The 27,540-nt window shown below is 47.4% G+C and overlaps 1 protein-coding gene across 5 annotated transcripts in view; it reads right to left on the minus strand.

Moving 5' to 3' along the window:
- Positions 1–18,138: 18,138 nt before the first annotated feature.
- PPP2R2A (protein phosphatase 2 regulatory subunit Balpha) overlaps positions 18,139–27,540 on the minus strand; it is an 84,721-nt gene continuing 75,319 nt past the window's right edge. For all 5 annotated transcript variants that reach the window (XM_029065561.2, XM_039912162.1, XM_029065560.2 and 2 more), the window contains exons 4-10: positions 26,211–26,376; positions 24,942–25,054; positions 23,917–24,094; positions 22,236–22,400; positions 21,168–21,337; positions 20,723–20,814; positions 18,139–19,213 (exon numbers count right to left, since the gene is read on the minus strand). In XM_029065561.2, coding sequence (XP_028921394.1) covers positions 18,934–19,213; positions 20,723–20,814; positions 21,168–21,337; positions 22,236–22,400; positions 23,917–24,094; positions 24,942–25,054; positions 26,211–26,376 — 1,164 coding nt within the window. In that variant the 3' untranslated portion in view covers positions 18,139–18,933. The remainder of the gene's footprint in view (positions 19,214–20,722; positions 20,815–21,167; positions 21,338–22,235; positions 22,401–23,916; positions 24,095–24,941; positions 25,055–26,210; positions 26,377–27,540) is intronic.

Consider the following 27,540-nt stretch of genomic DNA (forward strand, 5'->3'; position numbering starts at 1 on the left):
CAGGGAAGGTCTCTTAAATGTGATTTTAATAAGACTTTGAAGGTGGGGAAAGTGATCGTCTGTTGGATATAAAAGGGGGATGGGGTGCCAGACCTGAGGGAGGACATGGGCAAGAGGTCAGCTGTGAGATAGATGAGATCGAGGTACAGTGTATATAGGTTGGCGCTAGAGGAGAGAAGCGAGGAAATGAGGATTTATCTTCTGCCGGTTACAAGCAGACCCAAAGTAAACAACGGATACTTTTATGAGGAGATTTCCAGGAGGGAAAACAAAAGTGATAAATCAATCCATAAATGGTATTTACTGAGGGTGTACTGTGTCTACAGCACAGCACTAAAGGCTTGAGAAAGAACAATACAACACAGTTGGTAGACGATAGCCCTGCCCACAAAGAGTATGCAGCCTCGAGGGGAAGAGAGACATTAAGATAAATTACAAGTAGGGGAAATAGTAGAATATAAGGATATTTTTCTGAAAAAAAGTTCAGTCCATATCTCCACATTCCTCAAGAACTTCCACTAGTTGCCTTTCCACCTCCACATTAAACAGAAACTCCTTTCCATTGGATTTAAATCAGTCAATAAGCTTGCCCCCTCCTACCTCACCTCACTCCAGGCCCAGCCCGCACATTCGATCATTTACACATTTGGACTTGTAACCCTTGGACCTTTGATATTCACCCCACCCTCAGCCCCACAGTACATATGTACTTATCTATACATTTATATGATAAATCATTTATTTATTTATATTAATGTCCGTCTCCCCCTAGACTGTAAGCTTATTGCAGGCAGGAAACGTGTCTACCAACTCTGTTGTATTATACTCTCCTAAGTGCTTAGTAGGGTGCTCGGCACACAGTAAGTGCCCAATAAATATGATCGATTGATTTATTGATATTGATGTAAGTACTGTGGGGCTGGGGTGAGTAACAAAGTGCTTAAGGGTCACAGAGTCAATGCAGGGGGGCACAAAGTAAGTGCTCATTAAATATAACTCATTAACTGATTGAGTAAAGGCAAATAATGGAAAGAGCACAGACTTGGGAGTCAGAGGACCTGGGTTCTAATCTTGGCTCTGACATTTTGTTTGCTGTGTAACCTTGGACAAGTCATTTAACTTCTCTGGGTCTCAGTTTCCTCAGCTGTAAAATGGGAATTAAATCCTACTCCCTGCTATTTACTTAGGACCATAAGTCCTAAGAGGGTCAGAGACCGTGTTCAACCCTAGTATATTACATTTACCCTGGTGCTTAGTACAGTGCTGGGTGCATAGTAAGCACTTAACAAATACCATAATTTTCTTTTTAAGGGGCAATGTGGGCTTAGTCAGGAAAGGACTCTTTTGGAGATGTGATTTTTAGAGGGCTTAGAAATGGGAAGAGGTGGTTTGTCTGATATGACAGGCCCAAGGGAAGGTATGGTCATGGGCTTGGCAGCAGAAAAGATGAGATCGAGTTACGAAGAGTAGGTTGGGGTTAGAGGAGCGAAGTTTGGAGGCTGTACTGTACTAGATCAGTGAGGTAAGGTCAGATGGGGCAAACTGATTGAGTGTTTTAAAGCTGATGGTAAAGACCTTCTGCTTGATGTGGAGGTAGATGGGCAACCACTGGAGGTTCTTGAGGGTTGGGGAAACATGAACTGAACCATTTTGTAGAAAAATGATCTGGGCAGCAAAGTGAAGTATGGATTGAGCAGGGAGATAAGGGAGGCAGGGCGGTCAGCAAGGAAGCTGATGGAGTAACCAAGGCAGAACAAGGAATAGTGATTGGATGAACATAGTAGCAGTTTGGATGGAGAGGAAAGGCTGGATTTTAGCAATGTTGTGAAGTTGAACTGACAGGATTTAGTGATAGATTGTATACTTGTGATGAATGAGAGAGGAGTCAAGGATAATACCAAGATTATGGGCTTGTGAGACTGGGAAGATGCCTGTCTACAATGCTAGGAAAGACAAAGGGAAGACAGGGTTTGGGGGGGAAGATGAGCAGTTCTGTTTTAGACAGGTCAAACAAGTGTAATAATGATAATTCTGGTATTTGTTAAATACTTTCTACGGGCCAAGTACTGTATTAAGTGCTGGGGTGGGTAAAAGTAAATCAAGTTGGACACAGTCCCTGACCCACAAGGGGTTCACAGTCTCAATCCCCATTTTACAGACGAGGTAACTGAGGCACAGAGAAGTGAAGTGACTTGCCCAAAGTCATGCAGCTGGTGAGTGGCGGAGCCCACGACCACTGACTCCTAAGCCCGGGCTCTTTCCACTGAGCCACGCTGCTTCTCTTCACTCCTTCTCGCTCAGAGAAGGAGCGAGGTCAGGGCTGGACAGAGAGATTTGGGAATTAATTCATTCAATCATATTTATTGAGTGCTTACTGTGTGCACAGCACTGTATTAAGCGCTTGAAATGTACAATTCGGCAACAGATAGAGACAATCCCTGCCCAAGGGGCTCACAGTCTAAAAGGGGAAGAGAGACAGCAGAACAAAACAAGTAGTCAGGCATCAATACCATCAAAATAGATAAGTAGAATCATAGATATATACACATCTTTAATAAAATAGAGTAATAAATAATATATATAAATTGACACAAGTGCTTGGGGAGGGGAATTGGGGAGAGCAGAAGGAGGGAATAGGGGCAATGGGGAGGGGAGGAGAGCCAAAGGGAGGGCTCAGTCTGGGAAGGCCTCCTGGAGGAGGTGAGCTCTCAGTAGGGCTTTGAAGAGGGGAAGAGAGATAATTTGGCAGGTTTAGGAGGGAGGGCATTCCAGGACAGCAGTAGCACGTGGGCCAGGAATCGAGAGCAGGACAGGCGAGAACAAGGCACAGTGAGGAGGTGAGCGGCAGAGAAGCGGAGTGTATCGACTGGGCTGAAGGAGAGAAGGGAGGTAAGGTAGGAGGGGGCCAGGTGATGGAGAACTTTGAAGCCAAGAGTGAGGAGTTTTTGCTTCATGTGAAGGTTGATAGGCAACCATTGGAGGTTTTTGAGGAGTGGAGTGATATGCCCAGAGCATTTCTGTAGAAAGATAATCTGGACAGCGGAGTGAAGTATAGACTGAAGCAGGGAAAGACAGGAGGATGGGAGATCAGAGAGGAGGCTGACACAGTAATCCAGTCGGGATATTATGAGAGCTTGTACCAGCACGATAGCAGTTTGGATGGAGAGGAAAGGGCGGATCTTGGTGATATTATAAAGGTGAGACCGGCAGGCCTTGGTGACGGATTGGATGTGAGGGATAAATGAGAGAGCTGAGTCAAGAATGACATCAAGGTTGCAGGCCTGTGAGACGGGAAGGAGGGTCGTGCCATCCACAGTGACAGGGAAGCCAGGGAGAGGACAGGGTTTGGGAGGGAAGATAAGGAGCTCTGTCTTGGACATGTTGAGTTTTAAGTGGAGGGCAGACATCCAGGTGGAGACGTCCTGGAGGCAGGAGAAGCTACGAGCCTGAAGGGAGGAAGAGAGAACAGGGGAGGAGATGTAGATTTGGGTGTCATCTGCATAGAGATGATACTTGAAGCCGTGGAAGCGAATGAGTTCACCAAGGGAGTGAGTATAGGTGGATGAAGCCACGGGAACAAATGAGTTCTTTGAGAGAATGGGTGTAGATGGAGAATAGAAGGGGATCAAGAACTGAGCCTTGAGGGACCACCTCAGTTAGGGAAGGGGAGAGGGAGGAGGAGCCCACAAAAGAGAGTGAGGTGGAGCAACCAAGGAGATAGGAAGAGAACCAGGAGAGGACAGTATCAGTGAAGTCAAGGTTTCATAATATTTCCAGGAGAAAGGGGTGGTTCACAGAGTCGAAGGAAACTGAGTGGTTGAGGATTGGAAAGGAGTAGATTTAACAAGATCAGGTATTGGTGATCTTAGAGAGGGCACTTTCTCTGGAGTGAAGGGAGTGGAAGCCAGATTGGAGGGGGTCAATCCAGGCACTCCAGTCCAGTTGATCAATTAATCAGTGGTCTGGCTTGCTTACTATATGCAGAGTCTTGTACTGAATGCTTGGGAGTGTACGATAGTTGGTAAACGTGATCCCTGCCCTTAAAGAGCTTACAGTTTAGAGAGGGAGCCAGATATCAAATAAATCAATCAGTAGTGTTTATTAAAATAAAAAAAAATTGAAAAATGAAAATTTAGATGTCAAAATAAATTACAGATAGGGGAAATGACATAGAATAAGAAATGAACATCAGAACTGTGAATGGGTTGAATTTCAAAATGCTTAATGGATACACAGCCAACTGCGGCCAAGTGAGAAGAATAAAGGACTAATGGAAAGTGCACAAACCTAAGTGTTAGAGGACCTGGGTTCTAATTCTAGCTCTGCCACTTTCATCCATTCATTCATTCATTCAATCATATTTATTGAGCGCTCACTGTGTGCAGAGCACTGTACTAAGCGCTTGGAAAGTACAATTCAGCAACAAATTGCCTGGTGTATAAGTTTGGGTAAGTCACTTAACATCACTTAACATCAAGACTGTAAGCTCACTGTGGGCAGGGAATGTATCTGCTTATTGTTGTATTGTAATAATAATAATGTTGGTATTTGTTAAGCACTTACTATGTGCAGAGCACTGTTCTAAGCGCTGGGGTAGATACAGGGTAATCAGGTTGTCCAGTTAATCCCCATTTTACAGATGAGGTAACTGAGGCACAGAGAAGTTAAATGACTTGCCTACAGTCACAGCGGACAAGTGGCAGAGCCAGGATTCGAACCCATGACCTCTGATTCCCAAGACTGGGGTCTTTCCACTGAGCCACGCTGTACTCTCCAAAGTACTTAGTACAGGGCTCAGCAGACAGTAAGTGCTCAATAAATATGAATGAATGAATGAACTACCCATTACTCATTTTTTTAGACAGAGAGCCCTCAAAACAAGAACTTAAGAAATGACACAGACACATATGGCCATGGGTTCTGTCTACAACAGTGGCAATGGGAGGCTTGGAAGTGTTTCAATGGTTTCCAGTCAATCAATCAAACAGTTGAATTTATTAAGCCCTCACTGTATGCAAAGCACTTTACTAATCATTTGGGAGAGTACAGTGCAACAGAGTTGGTACATAGGCTATCTGCTCACATGTAACTTACAGTCTAGAAAGGGGAGACAGACATAAAATAAATTATATACACATACATAAATGCTTTGGGGTTCAGGGTGGGGTGAATATTCATTCATTCATTCATGCAATCGTATTTATTGAGCACTTACTATGTGCAGAGCACTGTACTAAGTGCTTGGAATGTACAATTCGGCAACAGATAGAAACAATCCCTGCCCAATAACGGGCTTACAGTCTAAACGGGGGAGAGAGAGAGCAAAACAAAACAGAACAAAAAAAAATAGGTAGTCTGGAGTAAATATCATCAAGATAAATAGAATCAAAGATATATACACATCATTAACACAATAAAGAGTAATAAATAATATATACAAATATGCACAAGTGCTGTGGGGACGGGAAGGGGGAAGAGCAGAGGGCAGGAGAAGGGGGAATGGAGAGGGGAGGAGGAGCAGAGGGAAAGGGGGGCTCAGTCTGGGAAGGCCTCCTGGAGGAGGTGAGCTCTCAGTAGGGCTTTGAAGAGGGGAAGAGAGTTAGTTTGGTGGATGTGAGAAGGGAGAGCATTCTAGGACAGGGGTAGGACGTGAGCCAGAGGTCGACCGTGGGACAGGTGTGAACGAGGGACCATGAGGAGGTGAGCGGCAGAGGAGTGGAGCGTACGGGGTGGGCAGTAGAAAGAGAGAAGGGAGGTGAGGTAGGAGGGCGCAAGGGGATGGACAGCTTTGAAGCCAAGAAGGAGAAGTTTTTTTTGGATACGGAGATGGATAGGCAACCACTGGAGGTTTTTGAGGAGGGGAGTGACACGACCAGAGCGTTTCTGTAAGAAGATGATCCGGGCAGCAGAATGAAGAATAGACTGGAGCAGGAAGAGACAGGAGGAAGGAATATCAAGAATGATGCCTAAGAGAGGGGTAGGAGAGGAAATGAGTGCTTGGTTGGGAAAGGTGTCTTGAAGGAGATGTTATTTTAAAAAAGCTTTGAAGGTGGGGAGAGAGCTGGTCTGTCGGCTAAGAAGGGGTTGAGTGCTCCAGGACAGAGACAGAACAGGGGCAAGGGGTCTGCAGTGAGATAGATGAGATTGGGTTATAATAATAATGATGGTATTTGTTAATCACTTACTATGTGCAAAACATTGTTCTCAGCACTGGGGGGATACAAGGTGATCAGGGTGTCCCATGTGGGGCTCAAGGTCAAGCTCACCTCCTCCAAGAGGCCTTCCCAGACTGAGCTCCCCTTTTCCCTCTACTCCCTCTACCTCCCCCCCTTCACCTCTCTGCAGCTTAACCCTCTTTTCCCCCCATTTCCCTCTGCTCCTCCTCCTCTCCCGTCCCATCCCCTCAGCACTGTACTCGTCCGCTCAACTCTATATATTTTCATTACCCTATTTATTTTGTTAATGAAATGAACATCACCTTGATTCCATTAATTGCTATTGTTTTAATGAGATGTTCATCCCCTTGATTCTATTTATTGCTATTGTTCTTGCCTGTCCGTCTCCCCCGATTAGACTGTAAGCTCGTCAAAGGGCAGGGACTGTCTCTATCTGTTACTGATTTGTACATTCCAAGTGCTTAGTACAGTGCTCTGCACATAGTAAGCGCTCAATAAATACTATTGAATGAATGTCCATTTTACAGATGAGGTAAATGAGGCACAGAGAAGTTAAGTGACTTGCCCAAAGTCACACAACTGACAAGCGGCAGAGGAAGGGTTAGAACCCATGACCTCTGACTCCCAAACCTGTGCTCTTTCTACTGAGCCACACTGCTTCTCATAAGAAGGGTATACCAAGTAAGCTGACTTTAGAAGAGCAAAGTGTGTGGGCTGGGTTGTAGTAGGAAGTCAGGGAGGTAAAGGTAGGAGGGTCCAAAGTGAATGAGTGCTTTAAAGCCAATGGTAAGCATGGGGAAACATGGATTGAATTTTTTTTAGAAAAATGATCTGGGCAACAGAGTGAAGGATACATCTCAGTGGGGGAGAGACAGGAGGCAGGGAGATCAACGAGGAGGCTGATGCAGTGATCAAGTTGGAATAGGATAAGGTATTTGCATCAGTATAGTAATAATAATAATAATTATGGTATTTGTTAAGTGCTTACTATGTGCTGAGCACTGTTCTAAGCGCTGGGGTAGATAAAGGGTAATCAGATTGTCCCACGTGGGGCTCACATTTTTTTAATCCCCATTTTTACAGATGAGGTAACTGAGGCACAGTGAAGTGACTTGCCCAAGGTCACACAGCAAATGAGTGGCGGAGCTGGGATTAGAACCCACGACCTCTGACTCCCAAGCCTGGGCTCTTTCCACTAATCCACGAGTGGCACTTTAGATGGAGAGGAGAGGGTGGATTTTAGCAATGTCATGAAGGTAGAACCAACAGTATTCGGTGACAGATTCAATATGTGGGTTGAATGATAGAGATGAGTACAGGATAACACCAACGGTATGGGCTTGTGAGACATTTATTTATTCATTCATTCAATCGTATTTATTGAGCGCTTACTGTGGGGAGAGCACAACACAACAAAAAACGGTGACATTCCCTGACCCCAGTGAGCTCACAGTGTAGAATGGGGGAGACAGACATCAATACAAATAATTAAATTACAGATACTTACATAAGTGCTGTAGGGCTGTGAAGGGGGAGGGAAGAGCTAAGGGAACAAGTTAGGGCGAAGCAGAAGGGAGTGGGAGATGAGGAAAAGTGGGGCTTACTCTGGGAAGACCTCTTGGAAGAGATGTGCCTTCAATAAGGCTTTGAAGGTGGGGAGAGGACCTGTCTGTCAGATTTGAGGAGGGAGGGCATTCCAGGCCAGAGGCAGGACGTGGGCTAGGGGTCGGCGGCGAGACAGGCGAGATCGAGGCTCATTGAGAAAATTAGCACTAGAGGAGTGAAGTGTGCAGGTTGGGTTGTAGAAGGAGAGAAGCGAGGTGAGGTAGGAGGGGCCGAGATGATGGAGTGCTCCAAAACAAATGGTGAGGAGTTTTTGTTTGATAAGGAGGTGGATGGGCAATCACTGGAGTTTTTTGAGGAGGGGAGTGTTGTATACTAAATGTTTTTGTAGAAAAATGATCTGGACAGCAGAGTGAATTAGGACTGGAGTGGGGAGAGACAGGAGACTGGGAGGTCAGAAAGGAGGCTGATACAGTAATCCAGGTGGGATAGTATTAATGATAATAATAATGTTGGTATTTGTTAAGCACTTACTATGTGCAGGGCACTGTTCTAAGCGCTGGGGTAGATACAGGGTAACCAGGTTGTCCCACATGAGACTCACAGTTATTCCCCATTTTGCAGATGAGGTAACTGAGGCACAGAGAAGTTAAGTGACTTGCCCACGGTCACACAGCTGACAAGTGGCAGAGCCGGATTTGAACCTATGACCTCTGACTCCCAAGTCCGGACTCTTTCCACTGAGCCACGCTAGTATTAGTGACTGTATTAACGTGGTAGCAGTCTGGATGGAGAGGAAAGGGTGGAATTTTGCCATGTTGTAAAGGTGGGACTGACAGGATTTGGTGACAGATTGAATATGTGGCATGGCTTAGCAGATAGAGCCTGGCCTGGGAGTCAGAAGGTCATGGGTTCTAATCCCAGATCTGCCACTTGTCTGCTGTATGATCCTGGGCAAGTCTTCTCTGTGCCTCAGTTCCCTCATCTGTAAAATGGGGTTTGAGACTGTGACTGTGTTTGAGACTGTTGGACAGGGACTGTGTCCAACCCGAGTTGCTTGTATCCACCCCAGCGCTTAGTACAGTACCTAGCATATAGTAAGCACTTAAATACCACAATTATTATTGTTATTATTATTAATGACAGAGAGGGGTAAGGATAATGCCCAGGATACGGACTTGTGAGACAGTGATGGGAAAGTTGGGGACGACAGGGTTTGGGTGGGAAGATAAAGAGCTCTGATTTGGACATGTTAGGTTTGAGGTTATGGGAGGACATCAAAGTAGAGATGTCTTGATGTGAGACTGGAAAGAGGGAGAAAGATCAGGGCTGGAGATGTAGATTTGGGTATCCTCTGCATGGAGGTGGTAGTTGAAGTCATGGGAGTGAATGAGACAGGAAGGATGAATGGACAGTGATGGGAAAGTCAGGGGGAAAGCAGGGTTTGGATGGGAAGATAGGAAGGTTGGAATTGTTTGGAGGGACATTCAAGTAGAGATGAAGGCAGGAGGAAATGCGAGACTGCATAAAGGGAGAAAGGTCAGGGCTGGGGAGGGAGATTTGGGAATCTGCGTAGAGATGGGAGTTGAAGCGGTGGGAGTGAGTGAGGTGTCTGAAGGGGTTGCCCTCACTGACATCTCCAAGGTCCATGAGCTTCCCGTGAATAACCCTTCATGGATCCCATCCATGAATTTATCCCAGCTCCTCTGGACCCTTCACATGCTTTCCAGTGGTCATCTTCCTCGGTTCATCTTCCAGGTTTCTCGGTGTTGGGTAGAGAAGTGGTTCCTTTGCTCTGAATCCCCACCCTCAGGCTTCCACGAGCAGCAGCCCCAGAGAATGGCCAAGCTCGAAGGCCCCATTTGCCCTCTCTACATCCTTCATACTAATGATGGTATTTGTTAAGCGCTTACTATGTGCCAAATAGAGAAGCAGCGTGGCTCAGTGGAAAGAGCACGGGCTTGGGAGTCAGAGGTCTTGAGTTCAAATCCCAGCTCCGCCACTTGTCAGCTGTGTGACTGTGGGCAAGTCACTTAACTGGGCAAGTCACTTAACTTCTCTGTGCCTCAGTTACCTCATCTGTCAAATGGGGATTAACTGTGAGCCTCATGTGGGACAACCTGATTACCCTGTATCTACCCCAGCGCTTAGAACAGTGCTCTGCACATAGTAAGCACTTAACAAATACCAACATTATTAAATACTGTTCTAAGCAATGGGGTAGTTACAAGGTAATCAGGTTGTCTCATCTGGGGCTCACAGTCTTAATCTCCATTTTACAGATGAGGTAACTGGGGCTCAGAGAAGTGAAGTGTCTTGCCCAAAGTCACACAGCTGACAAGTGGTGGAGCAGGGAATAGAACCCACGACCTCTGACTCTCTCTGGCTCTTTCAACTAAGCCACATTGTTTTCCCTGAGTCTGTAAGCTTCCAATTCAGTCCCTCAGAGTTTGGGTCTTTCCAAACTAAAACCCTAATATTCTACTGGTCTGTGCCAGACTGATACTGGTGAAGGAACCAGACTATTCATTTGGCTTGAATCAACCCCTGCTCCTGTTCCTTCTCTAGACTGTAAGCTTGTTGTGGGCAGGGAAAGTGTCTGTTATATTGTTACATCATACTCTCCCAAGCGTTTAGTACAGTACTCAGCACACAGTAAGCACTCAATTGTTTAGACTGTGAACCCATCGTTGGGCAGGGATGGTCCCTATCTGATGCCGAATTGTACATTCTAATCACTTAATACAGTGTTCTGCACATAGTAAGTGGTCAATAAATACGATTGAATGAATGAATACATACAGGTGACTATCCTTCATTTTTGTAGTTTTATTTGTAGTTGTCAAAAGGGATCCACAGACTGGGCAGAAATCCGAAGTACCTTTTGCTAAGTCTCTTCGCTCATCTAAGTAAAAAGACTTTAGGCCATCACAGCCCTTTCAGACATTCCCTAAGAACTGTAAGTGTCTACTCTATAAAAAGTCAGTCTCATACATGCTATTTTCAGAGGCCAACCTCAAGTTAGAGATGCTTTCTGCTGGGCACACTCCTTCCTAGGGTTAGAAACTGGGCCTGAGTCTGTTTTGGGAAAGTAAAAAATATTAACTTCTTAGAGTTAACTAGAAGCAGGGTGGCCTAAAAGGGCACAAGCCTGGGAGCTCAAAGATGTAGGTTCTAATTCTAGATCTTTCATTTGCTTGCTGTGTGACCTTAGGCAAGTCACATCCCTTCTCTGTGCCTCAGTTTCTTCACCTGTAAAATAGGGATGAAATGCCTGTACTCTTTCCTAACCTAAGACTGTGAGGCCATGTGAGCCAGGAACTGTGTCTGTGGGTCTTACCGTTTTTTTTAATGCATTTGTTAAACATTTACTATGTTCCAGGCACTGAAGCAGCATGGTGTGGAGAGAAGCAACATGGTGTGGTAGATAAAGCAAGGGCGTCGGAGTCAGAAGGTTATGGTTGAAATTCCAGTTCTGCCACTTGCCTGCTATGTGACTTTGGGCAAGTCATTTCACTTCTCTGTGCCTCACTTACCTCATCTGTAAAATGTGGATTGAGACTGTGAGCCCCATGTGGGATAGGGACTGTGTTCAATGTGATAAACTTGTATCTACCCCTGTGCTTAGTAAAGTGCCTGCCACATAGTAGATGCGCAATGAATACCACTACTATTATTATCACTGGGGTAGATACAAATTAATAAGGTTGGACACAGTCCAAGTCCCACCTGGGGTTCACAGTCAAAATCTCCATTTTACAGATGAGAACATGAGGCCCAGAGAAGTGAAGGGATTTGCCCAAGACCACACAGCAGACAGGTGGCAGAGCTGGAGCTGACCTGATTATTTTGTCTTTACCTCAGTCTTTGGGACAGTGCTGGGCAGGTAGTAAGTGTTTAACAGATACCACCATTAGGATTCTGTTGTATTCTCCCAAGCGCTTAGTATAGTGTTCTGCACCTAGTAAGTGCTCTATAAATATGATGGATTGATTGATTATTAACCTCAACTCAAGGACTGAAGGACAACTTTTCCTATTTATGCATTCCGCAGGCCCCCGGCTGCTGCTCCTCCCTCCAGCTGCTCTTTTAGCCATTTGGCTGCTCATCAATCAACCAATGAGTAGTACTGACTGAGCACTTACTGTGTGCAGAGTACTCTAAAAACCTACATCTCCTCCCCTGTTGTCTCCTCCTCCCTTCAGGCTCGTATCTCCTCCTGCCTCCAGGAGGTCTCCACCTGGATGTCTGCCCACCACCTAAAACTCAACATGTCCAAAATTGAGCTCCTTATCTTCCCTCCCCAACCCTGTCCTCTCCCTGACTTCCCTGTCACTGTGTACGGCACAACCATCCTTCCCATCTCACAAGCCCGCAACCTTGGTGTCATCCTTCACTCAGCTCTCTCATTCAACCCACACATCCAATCCGTCACCGGATTGGTGAAGTGTCACCTTCATAATATCACCAAGATCTGCCTTTTCCTCTCCATCCAAACGGCTTTCGTGCTGGTACAGGCTCTCATAATATCCCGACTGGATTTTTGTGTCAGCCTCCTCTCTGATCTCCCTTCCTCCCGTCTCTCCCCACTCCAGTCTATTCTTCATTCCGCTGCCCGGATCATCTTCCTACAGAAACGCTGTGGGCATGTCACTCCCCTCCTTAAAAACCTCCAGTGGTTGCCTATCAGCCTCTGCACTGGGGTGATACAAGGTAATCAGGTTGTCCCATGTGGGGCTCCCAGTCTTAATCCCCATTTTACAGATGAGGCAACTGAGGCACAGAGAAGTGAAGTGACTTGCCCAAAGTCACACAGCTAACAAGTGGCAGAGTGGGATTAGAACCCATGACCTCTGTTTCCCAAGATCTAGCTCTTTCCACTGAACCACACTGCTTCTCTATAAAAATGATAATTATGGCATTTGTTAAGCACTTACTATGTGCCAAGCACTGTTCTAAGAACTGGGCTAGATACAAGGTAACCAGTTTGTCCCACATGGGGCTCACAATCTTAATCTCCATTTTATAGATGAGGTAACAGAGGCACAGAGAAGCTAAGTGGCTTGCCCAAGGTCACACAGCAGACAAGTGGCAGATCTGGGATTAGAACCCATGTCCTGCAGATATGTTCCCTACCCACAAGCAGTTTACAGTCTAGAAGGGATGACAGACCTTAAAATGAATTAACGATATGAGCTCTTTATGGACAAGGTTCATATCTATCGAGAAGCACAATGGCATAGTGGACAGAGCATTAGCCTGGGAGCCAGAAGGCCATGGGTTCTAATCCTGCCTCCACCAGTTGTCTACTGTGTGACTTTGGGAAAGCCACTTAGCTTCTCTGTGCCTCAGTTACCTCATCTGTAAAATGACGATTGAGACTGTGAGCCCCACATTGGACAAAGACTGTGTCCACCCTGATTTTCTTGTATCCATCCTAGTGCTTAGTACAGTGCCCGGCATAAATACCATAATTATTATTATTCTCCCCAAGCACATAGTAGAATGCCCTGCATTCAGTAAGCACTCAATAAATACACTTAATTGAAAATTCAATTGATAAGTGCTGTGGGACTGAGGGTGGGTGAATATCAAATGCTTAAAGTGTTCAGATCCAAGGGACAGGAGAGGGAGTAGAGAAAATGAGGGCTTAGTTTATGCTTTCATTCATTCAATCATATTTATTGAGCGCTTACTGGGTGCAGAGCACTGTACTAGGTGCTTGGAAAGTACAATTCAGCAACAAATAGAGACAATCCCTATCCAACAACGGGCTCACAGTCTAGAAGTTTTAGTTGGAGAAGGCGTCCTGGAGATGTGATTTTAATAAAGTTTTGAAGGTGGGGAGAGTGGTGGTTTGTCAAATATCAAGGGGAGCGAGTTCCAGGCCAGAGGGAAGAGGTGGGCAAGGGGTCATCGGTGGGACAGAAGAGATGGGGTACAATGAGAAGATATGGGGGTTCAGTGAGAAGAGATGGGGGTACAGTGAGAAGACATGCGGGTTCAGTGAGAAGAGATTGGGGTAGAGTGAGAAGAGATTGGGGTACAGTGAGAAGACATGGGGGTTCAGTGAGAAGAGATGGGGCACAGTGAGAAGAGATGGGGGTACAGTGAGTAGGTTTGTTGGCCATAGAGGAGCCAAGTGACATTAGCTCTTCTACCATTAGGTGGCGCCAGGGAAAGGGAAAACAATGTTTTTGGCCATTTTAGCAGCTCAGAAATATAGGTAGTGAAGGACGAAGGTTGAAGGGAACAGCTAAAATGATTTTTTTTGGATGAAGAGGGAAATCTGTACACCTCCATTAGGCACGCTATCTCTGTCCCCCTTTTTACCATAGCCAGAAGTTAAGTGGAGGAAAAATCTTATTTTTACAGGCAATCCAATCTGTCGGCTGGGCAGGGAACGTGTCTGATGATTCTATTGTACTGGACTCTCCCCAAGGACCTAGTGTGCTCTGCACAAGGTAAGTGCTCAAAAAATACCAGTGACCAAGAGGATATAATTAAGCAACTGCAGCAATCAATGGTATGTATTGAGTACTTGATGTAATAATAATAATAATGGTGGTATTTGTTAAGGACTTACTGTGGGCAAAGCACTGTTCTAAGCGCCGAGGGGATACAGGGGGATCAAGTTGTCCCACGTGGGGCTCACAGTCTTAATCCCCATTTTACAGATGAGGTAACTGAGGCACAGAGAAGTGAAATGACTTGCCCAAAGTCACACAGCTGACAAGTGGCAGAGCCGGGATTAGAACCCATGACCTCTGACTCCCAAGCCCGGGCTTTTTCCACTGAGCCCTGCTGCTTCTCCAAATAAATGGTATTTGTTAAGCGCTTACTACGTGCCAAGCACTGTTCTAAGTGCTGGGGTAGATACAAGGTAATCAGGTTGTCCCACGTAGGGCTCAGTCTTCATCCCCATTTTACAGATGAGGGAACTGAGGCACAGAGAAGTGAAGTGACTTCCCCAAGGTCACACAGCTGACAAGTGGCAGAGCTGGGATTAGAACCCATGACCTCTGACTCCCAAGCCCGGGCTCTCTCCACCGAGCTACGCTGCTTCTCATGTGCTTATCTCAGGTGTGCAGATAAGCTTGTTGTGGGCAGGGAAATATGTCTGTTTATTCCTTCATTCAATCGTATTTACTGAGTGCTTACTGTGTGCAGAGCACTATACTAAATGCTTGGAATTTACAATTCGGCAAGAGCTAGAGACAATCCCTGCCCAACAACGGGCTCAAAGTCTAAATGTTTATTGTTATATTGTACTCACCCAAGGGCTTGGTACAGTGCTTTGCACAAAGTAAGCACTCCATAAATACGATTGAATGAATGCAGATCAATTGTATTTATTGAGCGCTTACTGTGTGCAGAGCACTGTACTAATCTCTTGAAAAAGTACTATAATGATAATAATGATGGTTTTTGCTAAGCGCTATGTGCCAAGCACTGTTCTAAACGCTGGGGTAGATACAAGGTAATCAGGTTGTACCACATGAGGCTGCTATACTTCATCCCCATTTTACAGATGAGGTAACGGAGGCCCAGGGAAGTGAAGTGACTTGCCTAAAGTCACACAGCTGGTAAGTGGCCCAGCTGGAATTAGAACCCACGGCCTCTGACTCCCAAGCCCGGGCTCTTTCCACAAAGCCACGCTGCTTCTGTGCAATACGATGAGAGTTGCAAAACACCATCCTTGCAGTCCATAAGCACTCCCATTATCTCTGTTTCTAACCCAGAAACCACTCAATAAATATGATTGAATATGCCCAAGCCCTCCTGTCCCTTCAGTACAGATTTTACCGGTGCGATTCAGACAGATGGATGCTGCACGAGGAGGCTCGACATGAAGACATCTCTTTCACCCAAGGATACTTGGCCCTCAGAAGCAAAGGGCAAAGGGAAGCGAGACACACAGTAGCTCTGTACAACCTTAGCCACAGCAGCCTCTTGCTTTTTTCTATTTTTTTTCCACTTCACAGCATTACAAAAACCTTCCTCCGCACCCCCAACTCATACGAGCCGGTCTCTTCGGCTCCTTTCCGGAACACTTTTTCCAGGGGCTGGGGAGTGGGATGAGTGAGAGGGAAGGGGGCGATGATACAGGAGCCAGGGGACACGGTTGGAGGTTTATTTTATTCCACGTCTTTTTATTAAGGAAACTATTCAGCGGGGCCAACCACAGAAACCGAGTGGCTGGATTTAGCGTCTGAGACACCAAAGAAAATAAAAATAAATCCATTTGAGAAACATGTTACATTGACCAGTCAACAGCAGTCCTTCGAGGCAGCATATTGATTTTCTTCCTGGTGTTTCGGGAAACATGAAGTTTCAATCCAAAGGATCGATGATGGCAGTGTCTTCACTGACACTGATCAATCAAAACCCAATATCCAAGAACCATTTTGTTCGCTCACACTCTCGAGCCTAGGAAGGAGGCAGTGGCCAGGGAGAGAAGAATCCTTCTGGAAACAGTCCTGATCTGCTCTACTGTAATATTAATCGCGGTATTTGTTTAGCACTGTGTGCCAGGCACTGTACTAAGCGCTGGGTGGGTACAAGTAAATCAGGTTGGACACAGTCCCTGTCCCACACAGGGCTCCCAGGCTCAATCCGAGCCTGTCACTGGGCAGGGACTGTCTCTCTCTGTTGTCGAATTGTACATTTCATACAATTGCACATAGTAAGCGCTCAATAAATACGATTGAATGAATCCCCATTTTACAGATGAGGTACCTGAAGCACAGAGAAGTGAAGTGACTTCCCCAAGGTCACACGGCAGACAAGTGACAGAGCTGGGATTAGAATCCAGGTCCTCCCTTTTCCAGGCCTGTAGCTCTAGCCATTGGGCAGTACTCTCCCAAGAGCTTAGTACAGTGCTCTGCACACCATACGGGCTCAATAAATGATTTGATTGATTGTGGACCTTAGATTGTGGAATTCCAGACCCTTCTGTGCCAAAGATTTTCCCCAGCTCCATGTTAAGGGTAACAACCCCTCAGTCTTAACCAATCTGTTCCAAGAAAACCTTTCCGGCCTTGGGCTGCGGACTGGATCTCCAATATTAAGCCTGGGCTCTACTAATCCTCCTTCTGACAAGAAGTGGCACCAGGAAGCCTCCTCTCTCTCTCTGCCTCCACCACCCTGGTTTCCCCATCCCTTTGTCCTCCCCCCTCCTCCTGGTCCCCCATCCCCCGTCTTCCCTCGCCCCATTCCCCCCTTACCCCCCAATACTCAAACTCGTTCCCTCCCAGACATCATAGGAGAGAGCTAGTGAGTGAACCAATGAGAGGTGTCAGGGAGTGAAATGAAGGCAATTCTGCAGCCAGGTGACCTTGAACATTCTATTTTTCACAATCCAAAGGCTAAGTTTGTTAATGGGTAATGAGTAGAGGACTGTATTGGCTACTGTCCAGCTTCCCACAAGCACTCAAAAATCATGATTGCTCCTCCTAACCTAAACACATTGTTTGCATCCACTTAAATACCTAAAATATCTTTTTTTTTAAAAAAGTCAAAATCCTTCCATTAACGCCTCTGGCCAGCTCCCACTGAAACAGTATTACATGGAGACACACCAGGTATAAAATGTTTACGTTTCCCTATTCACCTATTTGCTTAAGGAAAGGAATTCCTATCCCGAAAATTACTAACATTCCATGCAATTCCTAGACTCCACAAAGCACTTACCCAATGCCCACTGCAGTTTGTCTTCAAGTGTAAAAGTCTCGGGAAGCCGGAGAAAAAGAGAAACGGGAATGGCAGAGACCGTTAAGGAAAATACAGGCTTCCTAAAAGCAGCAGTAGCAGCAGCATTTTTCTAGCGTACAGAAAGTGACTTGCTATCTGTTGTCTGCTACAGTCTGCTACAGTGAGCCTGAACCACTATGGGCGGGAGGGTGTCTGCCAACTCTGTTATACTGTACTCTTCTCAGTGGTTAGTAAATATAACCGATTTAAAAAAAGTTATCCCTGGTGGTGAGCCTCTAATTAGCAGGACCCCGAATGCCAATAAAATGAGATTAAAACGAGTTAACGAGCAGCCCGATCCAGGCAAGGTCGCAATCAAGGCCCTAGTTACCCAAAGGCTGCGGCCGGCAAACCACGGCCACCGACACCCCTTCGTCCTCCTTCTCCTCCTCCCCCAAACTAAACCAGGGAGCCCCTCAAAGTCTCAGAAAAGGGTCAACAAACAAGCCGTCGCTCCCTCCCTCTTCCCCCCTCCCCGGAATCCCCCTCAACCGGGAGGCATTTAGTTAAAATCACGTCCCAATCATTCACCCTCCACCCTGCGGCCCGTGAGGAAACGGACGGCTGGGGTTCTTACACCTTTACTGTCCAACAGAAAACACTGGTGTGAAAAGGTAGATTAAAAGGGGAAAAAAAACCCAGATTCTCCATTCTTTGTCACTTTTATTCAGTAGTTTTTTTTTTTTTCGGATTTTTTTTTTTTCGGTTTTGGTGCCAGACATGGCAAGGAGTGATCACAGTCAACTGTTATTAAAACATTTGTTCGCAACACATTCCCCCTTCACCGCCGACCCCAGCTGACCCATTTCATGTGCTTTCTTTCGGTTTAAAGACCACCACCAGGCCTGAGGTGGAGGGGGCGGGCGGGGGGGAGGAGCGGGAAGAAGAGGAGCCCAGGAGGAGGAGGAGCGGGAGGAGGAGGCGGAACGCTACAAGCCACAGTAAGAATGAGCTGTATTTAATAAAAAAGGGCCACAAATGATACAGTAATGAAGTTACACAATTAAATCCCATAGCATGACCGAAGGCTTTCACTGTGTTTGACGTCATCACAATGGAAGGCATAAAAAGTGGAGTAAACCAATGTTGATACAGTCCAATCTAGTCCATTAGGCAAGATGGTGCAAGTAGTCATTTAAATTAAAAAGTGCCCTGCCCTACCCTCACCTAACTGGCTGGCAGACATGGAGAACAGCATGGCGATTAATCAATCCCCGGGGCTTTCTCCATGGAGCTCGAAAAGTGTGTTATCACATGGCACATTTTTACACACTTGGAAAGGGGAGCCTCAGTGAGCCTGCCTCTCTCTGCCTCTCTCTGTCTCTCAGTCTCTCTCTCTCTGTCTCTCACTCTCTCTCTCTCACTCACTCACAGATACAAATGCTAGATTCAACTATCTCAACTATGCCGGACGTGGACTCTTCTGCGTGGGACGCCAACCCTAATTCACTTTGTCTTGAAATATATACAGGTTGTTTGTGGTGGCCACGGCGATGATGTTCTCCTTGGGGTGCCAGGCAGTGTGCAGGATCTTCTTGTTGAAGTCTAGGCTGTCGACGCTGATCTCGTCCTTCTTCCGCTTGCCGCTGGCGCAGACTTTGCGGGGCTTCAGGACGGTGCGCGGCTTGTTGTTTTCTCTTGAGGCTTCTAGGGTGATGTCGCGCTTCGTGTTTCTATCGAACATTCTGAAGAAATTATTGTACGAGCCCGTCATCACGACGCTAAAAGGGAAAGGAGAAAAGGAAGTCGATCAGCATGGTTAACTTTCCCAGAGATTACAAAAGGCTCCTCCCCTCCCCTCTCCCGTCCCAAACTTAGTTTCCTTCCAGAGCGTGAGGCCGGAGGCCTGGTGATTCGGGGGCTGATGGGCAGAGCTCACATCTCGGCCTCGGCCGCTCCCATCATTTTGGGCAAGGTCGACCCCTGCCCCTCCTCTAATGCTAAACTTCTCAGTGTACCTCCATCTTTTCTATCTCGCCACCGATCCCTCGCCCACATCCTGCCTATGACCTGGAATGCCTTCCCTCCTCAAATCTGACAATTACTCTCACTTAATTCAAAGCCTTATCCAAAGCATCTCCTCCTCCTCCAAAGCATCTCCTCCTTCCCTAAGTCCTCCACTCCTCTTCTCCTGTTCCCTTCTGTGTCGCCCTAACTCACTCCATTTATTTATCCCCCTCCCAGCCCCAGAACAGTTATGTCCGTATCTGCAACTTATTTATTTATATCAATATCTGTCTCCCCCTAGAGACGGTAAGCTCGCTCTGGGCAGGGAATGTATCTATTTTTATACTGTTCTTTCCCAAGCGCTTAGTACAGTGCTCTGCACACAGTAAGTGCTCATTATACATGACTGAATGAATGAATCAAGTGTGGAACAGGAACTGTGTCTAATTGCCTCTACACTGTAAGCTTGTTGTGGGCAGGAAATACTGTTCTCTCCCAAGGGCTAGTACAATGCTCAGCACACAGTTAGCACTCAATAAATACGACTGACCGACTGATTTCCACCTGAAACGTTTTCCTGGCCCTCAGGACAGTAGTCTGCGCACAGTAGGCACTTAATAGATGCTACTACCATCCCAGGTGTGCCCATCCCACCTCTTCACCGAGCTACTCTCAAAGGGGCCCTGGTGCGAATGTGACCCTTGTGGAATTGGAAACAGGAGTCCGGGGTGAGGACACTAAGGAAAAGCAACTCCCATACTGCATGGAGGACACAAGAGGGAGATTTGGGAGACCCAGGACTAGGATGCTTTCCCTAAGACTTGGGGAAGCAGTTTGGCCTAGTGGAAGGAGCCTGGGCCGGGGAGCCAAAAGACCTGGGTCCTAATCCCGGCCCCGTTAACTTGTCTGCTGTAATAATACTACTACTAATAATGATTATGTTATTTGTTGAGCACTTACTATAAGCCAAGCACTGTTCTCAGAGCTGGGGTAGATACAAGGTAACCAGGTTGTTCCAGGTGGGGCTCACACTTTTAATCCTCATTTTACAGATGAGGGAACTAAGGCACAGAGAAGTGAAGTGACTTGCCCAAGGTCACACAGCAGACAAATGGCAGAGCCGGGGTTAGAACACACGACCTGACTCCCAAGCCCAGGAAAGCTTATCTGTCAGATTCCAGCCACTCCCCCCTCCACCTGACAATCATCAACCCCTCTAATGCCACTTCCTTCCTCTAACAGAGTTCACCCTGTGACAAAAGATCAAAAACAATATCACGTACCTGTCAGACCCATTCCAACAACACTCAAATTTGTCAAAAATGCAGTCATTTTCATAAAGTGAGCAAAGTTTGCTTCTGAGGTATTCATGCACCTGGAAATGAAAAAGAAAAAATCACTTCCATTGCAGGGACTGTCACTGGGCTTTATCTGAGAGCAGCTAGCTAGTCCACATGCAGTGAATAAATGTTACTGATTCCAGAGACCCTAGGCATGGAATTGGGGAGAAGCAAATGCCAAGGCCGGCGGGATATGACGATAACGTCTCAAAGGGGGAAAACGCCCAAGAACTTGGGCCCGGGCCCATCCCTGGACAGCCAGGCCTCAGAGTGGTCAGGAGCCAGACAGCTGTCATTTTGGGAGCTGCCTACACCAGGGCTAGGGGGGAGAGAACCACCACTTCCCCCAAATGTAGACAGGCTTGGCGAATGAATCCATGCGAGGTACCTGATAGGTTTCCACAGGTCTGTTTTCCATATTCAAATCCCAGATTTTCACCGACAGATAATCTCTCGTCATCATATAGCGACCACTGTGGCTGAATTTGACGTCAGAAATGGAGGAGATGATTTCAGAGAAAAACGATCTGTTACTGGGATCTTCCGGTTCCTCAAACACTGAAAAACAAAAACCAAACCTGATTCTCACCCTGTATCGATAGAGGCAGGCAGAGAGTGGCCCCCAGGTTTCGGCCCTCCCCGCCGCCGGCTCCCCCAGCACGACAGCACGACCCCACTTTCGCTCACCAGTCACCCAAATGAATGGCTACAAACGGATTCACCCAATGCAAAGCACTGTGGCTCGTTACTCCGGGAATTTCTAACAGAGTTCTCCAACAGAACCCCACTGGGGCGGCCGCGCTGGGGCCCTGTGGTTGTCCCACTGGAAGAACGAGCTCTGCTCCTGGGAAACTAGAGGAAGCACTTGGAAGCCCGGTGCTCTATGAAGTCATTTCTGAGACCCCGCTGAAGAACTGATAAAAAATGTGGGGGAAAGGACTTAATGAAGCTCGGCACCAGCCCCGGACGGAAACTGGTCTGCAAAAACGTGGCCACCGCCCCGGACGTCCTTACCTCAAACCTACTGTCTAACTGCCCACTGGAGCACAAATGCTTTCTTCCCCTACGTGAGATCAGTTCCAACTTCTGAAAAACGGTTTGCTCTCGGCCCCGCTTCCGCTCACGCGTTCGGCCCGCAAGGAAAACTCTGTGGAAGCTCAGAAGAACAACGAGAGCTGGAGGCTCGTTGCGGGCAGGTAACGTGTCTGTTAATTTTGTTGTAGCTTGCTCTACCCAGCGCTCAGTGCAGTGCTCTGCACATAGTAAGCACTCAATAAAAAAAAATACTGACTGGTTGAGAGCTATGCGATGGCAAGGGGAATGGCGAGGTGGCAGCAAAAGCTGCTGACCTCCAGCACGAGAGTTTGTGCCCTCTGCCCCCACGGGTTCTCTCTCGGCTCCAGGGTGGCGGTGGGCGCTCGAGGGAGGCGCCCCGATCCCCGGATGAGCGACTCACGCTTGGAGTGCCTGTCGCAGAGGGCGGAGGCTCGCATATCGCACAACCGGATGGTCCCTTTGCTGCTGCTGTAGACGAACGTGCTGCAGCTGTTGGGGTGGAACTCGGCGGCGGTGATCACCTCCGTCAGCTCTTCCATGTTGGCGGGCTTGATGTCCACGATGTCTGCACGGCGCCTGGTTAAGGACCGCACTGCCCCGCACCGCCCCGATGCCCGGCCTCGCGCCCGTACACACTCCGCCTCTTGAACACGCTCCACCAGAACCAGAAGGCCCAATACACATTGAGTACACAGTACCCACAGTGCCACATCGCCACCCTCTTGGACCCTTACCGCCTTAACAAGGTCCAGAAAGCTGGCCGGCACAAGGGCTTCTTCCATGGTTCAAACCCGGGTTTGTCCTACCAATCAGTCGGCTAGAAGACTAAAACAAATGACCTCCTCTACAGCCAACTTTGCACTTCGTACAGTGCTCTGCACACAGTAAACGCTCAATAAATACAACTGATGGGTAACTTCTGTGTGCATCTCCTCCTTGGTATGAAACAGCGTGGCCTAATGGAAAGAGCCCGGAGCTGAGTTTCAGAGGACCTGGGTTCTAATGCCGGCTCTGCCATTTACCTGCTGTGTGACCACCTCACTTCTCTGTGCCTCAATTCCCTCATCTGCAAAATGAGGATGCCATACCTGTTCTCTCTCCTACTTAGACTCTGAGCCCTGTGTGAGTCTGATTATCTTGTGTCTACCCCAGTGCTTAGAACACTGCCTGGCACATAGTAAGCTTCAAGCACTGACTTGAAACAGCCTGCTCTAGTGGACAGAGCATGGGACTGGGAGTCAGAAGGACCTGGGTTCTAATCCCAGTTCTGCCACTTGTCTGCCGTGTGACCTTGGGCAAGTGACTCAAAGTCTCTGACTTAGCTAACTCATCTGTTAAATGGGGATGAAGACTGTGAGCACCTCTGTGGGACAGGGATGGTCTCACCTGATGACCAGATGGTGTATCCTCCTTTGCCCCCCCAGTTCTTAGTACATTACCTGGTACTTATTAAGCGCTTAACAAATACCACTGGGGTAGATACAAGCTAATCAGGTTGGATACAATCCATGTCCCACATGTGGCTCATGGTCTTCATTCCCATTTTACAGATGAGATAAGTGAGGCACAGAGAAGTCAAGTGATTTGCCCAAGGTCACAGAAAAGAAAAATGGCAAAGTTGGGATTAGAACCCAGGTCCTTCTGACTCGCAGGGTCTTTGCTCTAACCACTACACCCCATGTGGACAGGGACTAGTGTCCAGCCTATCTCGTATCTACCCCAGCGCTTAGAATGTGCCTGGAACAATAGTAAGCGCTTAATGAATACCATAATTATTATTACTATACCATGCTTAATGAATAACATAATTATTATTACTATACCATGCTGCTTCTATAACTTAAATACCACTATCATTATCATTGTTATTATTAATAAAATATGTAAATTCCCCCCAAGGCATTATTTTATCACCCAGGAGCCAAAACAATATTTCACAGACACCCCTCCCCTTGGCCCCCCAAGACCCACCTCCCAGTGGCAAAAGTCTCTGGAACAGTGAGGAACCTGGGCAACCAACGAGTGTACCAAGTTTCAGGGGAATTAGAGAAAGAAAATAACTATAAAACTGAAATGGATACTAAAACTTCTGTCTGTAATTTCAAGGTGCCAAAGATTAATCCTCAAATCGTCAGCAGACAGGTACGTTTCATAGTCACTGTTGATGGAGATGGAGTTGATGTGGTACGTGTGAGCGTTGGCAAATATCCTCCGGGGACTGGCCTCCACCATCAGATCCATGGGCCTGAACACGGGCACCTGTCGGGGGTGGGGTGAGGGGGAGGCGGGGAGACAGCGGAACAGCGAGTCCGAGGTCAACCACTGGACCTGGTGGCCACCGGGGACTCATGGACAAAGACCAAAGGTTGCAAAACAGAACATAACGGGTCTCGGCCAAATGGTCGCTCAACCCTCTCCTCCTGATATCCAGGCACGCTTCGTTTGGGACAAACCACTTGCTAACATTAATAATCCGTTCCCCACCTCCCTGCTTTGTTTTGATGTGAGTGCGGGTGTGTTTGAGGGGGGAGAGGAGAGAGGGCAGGGAAAAGAGGGGAAGAAAGGTAAAAGGGCGGGGGGAGGTGTCCAGGTTCATAAGCATGTTATATTACGACACAGTCCTTTACCATCTGAGAAAGGAGATCAGGAGGAGGAGTTAGCTCAATCATTGATTCAGGTCGAACTGCCCCGATCCTTGCTTAAAACTCCAATTTTAACTTAGGTAACCTACGATTATGCTTGAAGGGGGCATGGTACTTATTTAATACATATATATATATATATATATATATATATATATATATATGTGTGTGTGTGTATATATATGTATATATATGAAGTGACTAAGCAAGAAACTCAAAACATCCAATTCATGGTCCTCTTTCCTGAGAATTAGATTACCCCAGTGGCAAGTTTGAAATGACCAAATTCTCCTCTATAGAGGATGCAAAAACTCACGATGAAAGTTCACCGGTCCAGAGAACGGCTGTGAAATTACATCGAAACTCAGAGAGATGACTACAGCCGTGGTTTCAGGTTCAAAACATTCCCCGAGGACATGAGAGAGAAACTCGGAGAAGACGGAAGCGGCCTGCGGCCCACTCACCCGTAGTGTAGTCACTGTAGTAGGGTCTCTATACCTTCCATCTTCCTCCTTCAAGTTATACCCCTCTGGTCTTTTGTCCCTTTCGCTAATTTTCCATAATTTTATTGTTTTATCTGGAAAACAAAACGATCTTTCCTCACATCAAAGCACCAACAGGAAGGCAACTAATGATACATTCACCAGAGTTCTCAGTACAGGGCACGCTACCCAGTGGCCGCTCAGTAAATGCTATTACTGCTTAAGTGAATTCAGTTGCAAGACGCAAGAGATTCCTCTGGGCCCCAGCCCACCCATCAGCACATTTGTTACAACGGCAGTTTCGGTACGAAATGAGGGCCTCCCACAGCCGCTCTTTGTGTGTCCTCTGCAGCCCCGGGGGCATCAGAGCAAGCCGGCCCCCGAGGACTTTGGGGAAGCATTGAGGAGCCCCAAAATGGCACAGAGTCGGGTGGGAACTCTGGAACCCAGCCAACATGCACACGGGGGACACACCAGAGGGACATTTACACTCGGATAGCCCGGACCCAATTAACACCCCCACCCCTTAGTTTCAACTAATTCCTCAATTGTATTTTTTGAGCACTTACTGTGTGCACAGCACTGTATTAAACATTTGGGAGAGCACACTATAACAGCGTCGGTAGACCTGTTCCCTGCCGACTCCCTCCACCCTCCTTGAAAGTCTTCCCTAAAAGCCAGGGCTACAGAGGGGCATCCCCTAATGAACATTCCCCACGCTACTTCCCAGATCCACCCTACTATCAGGTATCTCTGGCCTAACGCGTTATCTGCTCATCTGTCTACTCTTCACTTGGGGAGGTGGCGGGGTCTAGCGGAAAGAGCACGAGTCTGGAAATCAGAGGACCTGGGCTCTAATTGCGGCTCTGCCACTTTCCTGCTGTATGACCTTGGGAAAATCACTTAATTTCTCAAGGCCTCGGTTTCCTCATTTATAAAATGGGGATAAGACATTTATTCTGCCTCCCCCTTCAACTGTGAATCCCACAAAGGACAGGGATTGCGTCCAACCCGATTACCTTATATCTACCCCAGTACTTAGTACGTGCTCGGCACATATGTACAACGTTTCACAAACGCCACAGTTTTACTGATAGTGCACTCTTCAGTGCTGGGTGCATGGGAAATCCAAAGTAAAGAAGGGAGAGGTTCCCTGCCCTCAGGGGGCTTAATCTCCATCAGGGTACCAGCTTTGAGACCTTCAAGCGCCCAGCAATATGCTTCCACAGCCGGATGACTTCTTTTACTTACCATTAGTAGATAATAAAAACTGAGCAGCATTTTTCTGGGGCAACCACCTAATTTTGTTGATCTTTTCTTCGATTTCTAAACTTTTCAAGTAATCAAACTCTGGCTCATGGCTCTGGAAGGTACTGTAAACATTGTATTCTCCTCTGCTGCGAGACGGAGTTTTGTTCTAAACCAAAAACAGAAAGGCAGATGGATTAAGGTCAGAATGGTTTTCAGAAGGCATCAACTATCGGAAGATACAACAACGAAGCACTTTCCAAAATGGCCAAGCCCCTGCCATCGCCATGGCAAAGGACCCAAAGGGACCCAAGGGGCTCAGGGTAGGAGGGCTGTAAGGCTAGAAGACAGTCTCCTGGGATGTACCTGATGGACGCCACCGGCAAGGGATGAGTCCCGCGACAGTGCAAGCTCGGCCCACCCCCCCCAGCCCCGAAAGTTGGACTGCTTCTGGCTGAGCACCAGACCCAGACCCCAATCATCTGGCGCAAAGCGGGGTTCTCTTCTCGATGGCGTCAGAGGTACGTGATTCCCAGCAACCTCTGAGGGGAGGAGATGCCGAAAGTCCCGTCGACACGCAGACGGCCAGCTGGGCTTGCGACAAGAGGAAGGTTTTGAGGTTGAACCTTCCGATTGGCTCCAAAGCCGATCAGTGGCACGGACCACCCGACGATTCTGGCGGTTCTGCCCCCGCCGGACCTCGGGTGGGGAGGGCCGACGAGGTCAGTGGTCTAGGCCAGGCTGAAGCGCCCGGGCCCCCCGGGCAGACGGGCGCCCGGACCCACAACCCTGTGTTGTATCTGCTGCGGGTGGGTGACCCTAGGACTCTCCCAGGGACCCAAGAGGCTTGGGCGGTGGCCAGTGGGCCCGCCAGCCGGAGGCCTCTCGGGCGACCAGCCGACTGCTTGCAGCACTTAAACCTGGATCGGACCGAGGCCCGATGCACCACCTCGCCATAGTCCCAAACGCCATCCTGGGGGTGACGCTGGAAGACTTACATGTACAGAAATCCAGTATGCTGCTGATAGACCATCTCCTTGCTTTAAAGTGAAACTCCAAGACCCACTGAAGTACGGGCTTCTCGATTAATAATAGTAATAGTAATAATAGTAATAGTAATAATAACAATAATTATGGTATTCGTTCAAGCGCTTCTTATGTGCCAAGCACTGTTTTAAGCACTGGGGCAGATACAAGATAATCAGGTTGCCCCACGTGGGGGTTCATGGTCTTAATCCCCACTTTACAGGTGAGGTAACTGAGGCACAGAGCAGTTAAGTGGCTTGCTTAAGGTCACACAGCAGACAAGTGGCGGAGCTGGGATTAGAACCCA

This window comes from Ornithorhynchus anatinus, chromosome 5 (genome assembly GCF_004115215.2).
Source record: "Ornithorhynchus anatinus isolate Pmale09 chromosome 5, mOrnAna1.pri.v4, whole genome shotgun sequence".
Lineage (NCBI taxonomy): Eukaryota > Metazoa > Chordata > Mammalia > Monotremata > Ornithorhynchidae > Ornithorhynchus > Ornithorhynchus anatinus.